The 6300-nt window shown below is 52.4% G+C and overlaps 1 protein-coding gene across 1 annotated transcript in view; it reads right to left on the bottom strand.

The window, feature by feature from the left end:
• Positions 1-6300, bottom strand: part of CA5A (carbonic anhydrase VA, mitochondrial) — a 54806-nt gene that overhangs the window by 8774 nt on the left and 39732 nt on the right. Inside the window, exon 4 of the mRNA XM_011928086.1 lies at positions 5991-6053. Coding sequence (XP_011783476.1) covers positions 5991-6053 — 63 coding nt within the window. The remainder of the gene's footprint in view (positions 1-5990; positions 6054-6300) is intronic.

Here is a 6300-nt window from a genome sequence, read left to right as displayed (position 1 = left end):
GGGTGTGCAGTGAGATGGTCTGTGCACATGGGTAACAGGTGGGGTGCAGAGAGACGTCGGTCTGTGCACATGGGTAACAGGTGGGTGTGTAGTGAGGCGTCGGTCTATGCACATGGGTAACAGGTGGGTGTGTAGTGAGGCGTTGGTCTGTGCACATGGGTAACAGATGGGTGTGTCCTGAGATGTCCGTCTCCTCCTGCCTGCCACACGTCCTCGCTCCCAGGGCATAGATGTGCCAGTCACTTTCTGAGCAACTACTTCAAATCTTCAGAACAACCCTTCGAGAAGTATTTCTAGTTTACTGATGAAGACAGACAGACAGATATAAACAACTTGCCCAAAGCCACGTTGCCAGTCAGGGCCACTGAGGTGTGGCCCGTTCTGAGGTGCGGGCTCTTCCCTCCCTCCCCAGGGCTGCAGGAATCAGTCCAGGGAGCGGCAGGCCCCAGCCATTCCTCTGCGTGCAGGTTTCTTGCCAATTAAGCTTTCTAGTCTTAGGCTGGGAAGAGGATGTCTGTGTGTTGCATCATTGTCCCCAGGAGCTCCTGTCCTGTCTCTAAGATGCATGAGGGCTGGCGCAGCTATGTGGTTACAGAAAGTTGCTCTTCCCCGGGGCCCCCAGAGTGAGTCAGGACCCTTCCTTTATGTGTGCGGTGAGCCCAGACGGCTAGGATGGGACACTGGTGAGCACACCAATGAGCCTGAGACCATCACATCTATTATCTGAGCACGGATGGACCAGCTACCCGTGGAAAGCACCACAGCCTTTGCTGGTGAAAGTGGGTTGGTGACTTGTTCCACTTTTCTTTTATTTCTTTTTTTTTTTTTTTTTTTAAGACGGGGTTTCACTTTTGTTGCCCAGGATGGAGTGCAATGGCATGATCTCGGCTCACCACAACCTCCGCCTCCTGGGTTCAAGTGATTCTTCTGCCTTAGCCTCCCGAGTAGTTGGGATCACAGGCATACGCCACTACGCCTGGCTAATTTTGTATTTTTAGTAGAAATGGGGTTTCTCTGTGTTGGTCAGGCTGGTCTCAAACTCCCGACCTCAGGTGATCTGCCTGACTCAGCCTCCCAAAGTGCTGGGATTATAGGCATGAGCCACCGCGCCCGCCCTATTCCTTGTTTTGTCTTCTTTCTCTTAAACAGGACCCCACATCTTATGAGCGTCAAGCCCCACCCAGCGTAACTCCATCCTTGCCTTGTCCTTAGAGCCTCAGTTTCCCCAGGTGTATGATGGGCACATGGTGGCTGTAACGGGCTTCCGTCAGTCCCTGCCACATGGGCGTGGGGCTCAATAGGTGCTGCCCCTGCTGCTGCCAAAGCTGAAAGAGCCTCCACAAGGGCATAGAGCCGTTCCCTGGATCCCCTGGACCTGGTGGGCTGTTTCCAGCTCCACAGGGCAGCCAATTCCCCTGTAGCCCTGACTCTTGCAAAGGCAGGGACGAGGGGTTCCCCAGCAGCCTGAGGAGCTTGCAGCTTGTCCAGGCATGGAGGGTGGGGATCCTCTGTGGGCAGTTTTGGCCAAAACTTCTGACTACGGAGAGAGGGTCAAAGGTGAAGCCTCGAGGTCTCCATTCTGGGATTGTCTGCCTAGGGTCACCGTGGCCACACTGGGGCTGTGCCTGCACGCTGGGAGCTGAGTGCACAGTGACAGGTGGGCACTGGTAGGGGCCTATGCAGATGGGATGGCGCTGGGAGTGGGGGGTCCGGGCTTCCGGGCAGCGCCTGATGTGGTTTTGGTTACAGACTCTGCCCGTGTTTCCCTCTAAGCTGCTAAAAAGCTCAGAAATGTGCAGCAGGGGCTGGAGCTCAGCCTGAGTTCTGACTGAATGTGGGAGGTGGGCACTGGGACGGTTGGGAGTTCAGGCTGCATGAACCCACTTCCTGGGTTTAAAAACAGGCTCTTCACCTGCCAGCTGTGTGCCCGGGGCAAGGCCTTCTTTGCCTCTCTGAGCTTTTTTTTTTGAGACAAGTTCCAGACCAGCCTGGAACCAGGAGAGATGAGGGGGACTACGTGACTCTGGTCTTTCCTGCTCTAGTTCAGGACAGTTTGTTCCTTAACTGCAGGAAACCAGGAAAGCAGCCCAGAAGCTGCGATGAGCCTGTCCCTGGGTGAGGACTGCTGAGTTCTTGCAGGTGAGTGGCAGAGCTGGGATTTGAAGCCAAGGCCATCTGTCCTTGAGCCTGAGCCCACCACAGCCCCGTCCTGCCCTGCACTGCCCTCCAATAAGGAGTTAGATTCAACCACACTTCTAGCATTTTCCATCACAAGGCCATCATTCTAAAGTTTCATGGACTCCCAAAAGGTAATAGCACTCTCTGGGAATCAGCTGACTGAAAGCACCCGTAGCAACAAAAAGTGATTTTAACCTGGTGGATTTTCGTTTCGTGACGGGCAGCAGCAGCCTGTGTATTCCACAGCAGATGTGTGTGTGTGAGTGCTGGCCACAGCTGGGCCTTGAACCAAGAACCAGACATGATCCTTATTCCATTACATCGTGAGAATGCTTCTCTAGTGTGGATTTTTTTTTTTTTTTGAGACGGATTCTCGAGCTGTCACCCAGGCTGGAGTGTAGTGGCGCCATCTCGGCTCACTGCAACCTCCGTCTCCCGGGTTCAAGTAAATATCCTGCCTCAGCCTCCTGAGTAGCTGGGATTACAGGCACGTGCCACCACGCCCAGCTAATTTGTGTATTTTTAGCAGAGATGGGGTTTTGCTATGTTGGCCAGGCTGGTCTTGAACTCCTGACCTCAGGTGATCTGCCCACCTCGGCCTCCCTAAGTGCTGGTATTACAGGTGTGAGCCACCATGCCCGGCCTGCCATGGATGTTTAATATCTACATTTCACAGGTGAGGAAGCTGAGGCTCAGAGGTGCACAGCTCAGCAGTGGTGGATCAGGGCTCTGGACCCGGCAGTCCAACTGTAGGGCTCTCTGATACACTGTGCTATGGGAGAAGCTCCCAGAAGTCCTAGGCTGGGAGCCTCTAGACAAGAGGGTTGTTCAAGTCTCTTCCCACTCCCCGACCCATGAAGAAAAGACTCTTTCCCCCTAGGCTGGCCCTTTTACCTCCTAAGGTCTTTTTTTTTTTGAGACAAGTCTCGCTATGTTACTCAGCCTGGAGTGTAGTGGCACAATCTCGGCTCACTGCAACCTCCACCTCCCAGATTCAAGCAATTCTCCTGCCTTAGCCTCCCAAGTAGCTGAGATTACAGGCACCCACCATCATATCTGGCTAATTTTTGTATTTTTAGTAGAGATGGGCTTTCACCAAGTTGGCCAGGCTGCTCTGGAACTCCTGACCTAAGGTGGTCTGCCTGCCTTGGCCTCCCAAAGCGTTGGGATTACAGGCGTGAGCCACGGCACCCAGCCTCTTAAGGTCTTTTAATTTATCAAGGGTCTAACTCAACCAGGTGCGGTGGTTCATGCCTGTAATCCCAGCAATTTGGGAGGCCAAGGCAGGCGACTCACTTGAGGTCAGGAGTTCAAAACCAGCCTGTCCAACATGGTGAAACCCCATCTCTACTAAAAATACAAAAATTAGGCACATGGTGGTGGGCACTGGTACTTCCAGCTACCCGGGAGATTGAGGTAGGAGAATCGCTTGAACCTGGAGGGCGGAGGTTGCAGTGAGCCGAGATTGCGCCATTGCACTCTAGCCTAGGCGACAGAGAGAGACTCAGTCTAAAAAAATAAAATAAAATAAACAGTCTAACTCTTTATTTTCAGCTGAGGAGATGAGCCCAGAGATCAGCATCAGGACCAGAGCTGAGTCCCCGGTGGCACTTCCTCCCCTGTCCCTGGCATCATTCCTCCCCTGCGGTTTGCCTAAAAAATTCTGACTTACCCCATGGGGAAGAAATGCTCCAGAACCTTCCCCGGGAGGAACACAGCCCTTGGGTAAAGGGTCCTTCATGGCCAACTCTTTTCTTTCCCATCAAGAGGTGGGACCACCTGGAGTGGGAGGTGGCTGCTGGCTGGGAAAACATCCCCTGGCCAGGTTTCCTCTGGCTGTGAAGCCGCGCAGAGGAAGAGGATGGGGCGTCAGAGCTCTCAGAGCCGTGGCCTTGTGGAGTTCCTGAGCAGGCAGATGGGGCGGCAGGGGGTGATCTTGTCCCAGTCCCAGGAGGCCGCCCCAAAGCCAGCATCAAGGCGAAGGCCACGCACAGATCAAAAGGCTCCTTGAACCGCGAGGAAGGGCTGGCCCCAGCTCCAACTGGACCAGCCCGCACCATTGTTAACACAGGTTGAAGCCTCATCCGTCCGCACATCTGAGGCTTGCGTTGACTCCCTCCGCCCTGGAATTCTTTTGTTTGCTGCTGAATAAATAAACTACGTTTCTTTGGAATTTCCCCTTCTCCCTCAAAGCCTTTTCTCAGCTGATCTTGGAGAAACGCAACACTCTTGTCCCAGCCATCTTTTCGAGCTGTGCTGGATGCAGGGAAGCATATGGAGAGATGGACGGAGAGCTGTGGTTTGGGCAGGTTTCTCTCTGCCCTTGGGCTTGGAGTGGGATAGGGACTGTTTTAAGTTCCTTCCCAAGGAGAGTGCTGGGTGGTACACGGGTCAACATTCGTATGTTATTACTTAGGGATTTGTTTCAATATGTTTTACAACAAATTTTATCATTAGTGAATATCATCACCCAGAACAAGGCTAAAAAGTTTTCGAGCTAATCAATTTAAAGAAAAATATAGGGCCGGGCGTGGTGGCTCAAGCCTGTAATCCCAGCACTTTGGGAGGCCGAGATGGGTGAATCATGAGGTCAGGAGTTCAAGACCAGCCTGGCCAAGATGGTGAAACCCCGTCTCTACTCAAAATACAAAACTTAGCTGGACGTGATGGTAGGCACCTGTAATCCCAGCTACTCGGGAGGCTGAGGCAGAGAACTGCTTGAACCCGGGAGGTGGAGGTTGTAGTGAGCTGAGATCACGCCACTGCACTCGAGCCTGGGTGACAGAGTAAGACTCCATCTCTAAAGAAAAAAGAAAAAAAAGAAAGGAAGAAAGAAAGAAAGAAAAATATTAAATAGATAGGCCGGGCACAGTGGTTCACGCCTATAATCCCAGCACTTTGGGAGGCCAAGGCAGGTGGATTACCTGAGGTCAGCAGTTTGAGATCAGCCTGGCCAACATGGTGAAACACCATCTCTACTAAAAAATACAAAAAGTAGTCAGGTGTGGTGGCACACGCCAGCTACGTGCGAGGCTGAGACAGGAGCATTGCTTGAAACTGGGAGGCAGAGGTTGCAGTCAGCCGAGCTCACACCACTGCACTCCAGTCTGGGTAACAGAGGGAGACTCCTCAAAAAAAGAAAGAAAGAAAGAAAGAAAAATATTCAGTAGAGAGTAGTCCCATTGGCAGGCAGACATGTCAAACGTTTTCAGGATCCTGCCTGTGTGGCTGAATTTTGGGAACTTCTATCGAGCCCAACACCCTTATTTTATGAAGAAGGAAACAGGGTCCCAGAGCAGTGGTGATGCATTTGAAGTCAGAGAGAGCCAGCTGTGGACACACGAGCATCAGCCCCGTGGAATCATGTTTCCAGAACTGGAATCACGGCCCCTCGGCGGGGCCCTTTCCACTGCGCCATTTCTTTTTCCTTGTAAATGAATCACCGCACTAAACAATTTTGCTTGTCACATGATGCTGATTTCTTTCTTTCTTTTTCTTTTTTTTTTGAGACGGGGTTTCAGTCTTGTTGCCCAGGCTGGAGTGCAATGGCACGATCTCAGCTCACTGCAACCTCCACCTCCAGGTTCAAACGATTCTGCTACCTCAGCCTCCTGAGTAGCTGGGATTGCAGGCATGCGCCACCACGCCTGGCTAATTTTGTATTTTTAGTGGAGACGGGGTTTCTCCATGTTGGTCAGGTTGGTCTCAAACTCCCGACCTCAGGTGATCCACCCGCCTCAGCCTCCCAAAGTGTTGGGATTACAGGCGTGAGCCACCGCGCCTGGCCTGCTGATTTCAGATATGCAGCTTACCTTATGTTTTATTTCCGGCAAGATGTCCACCAGGCTCTGCAGCGTCTGGTGATGGGCCCCGAGCTGCGTGGCAGACACAAGAGGTGTTAGCTGAAAAGGCAGTGGATGGGGGGGGAAGCTCAATCCACTGTAAATACACCACAATTTAAAAGCAATCCTTGGCCAGGCATGGTGGCTCACACCTGTGATCCTAGCACTTTGGGAGGTCGAGGTGGGCAGATCATCTAAGGTCAAGAGTTCGAGACCAGCCTGCCCAGTATGGTGAAACCCTGTCTCTATTGAATATACAAAAATTAGCTGGGTGTGGTGG

This window comes from Colobus angolensis, unplaced genomic scaffold (assembly GCF_000951035.1).
Source record: "Colobus angolensis palliatus isolate OR3802 unplaced genomic scaffold, Cang.pa_1.0 Scaffold76, whole genome shotgun sequence".
Classification (NCBI taxonomy): Eukaryota; Metazoa; Chordata; class Mammalia; order Primates; family Cercopithecidae; genus Colobus; species Colobus angolensis.
The sequence above is the reverse complement of the archived record's forward strand: the minus strand, read 5'-3'. Positions and strand labels throughout refer to the sequence as shown.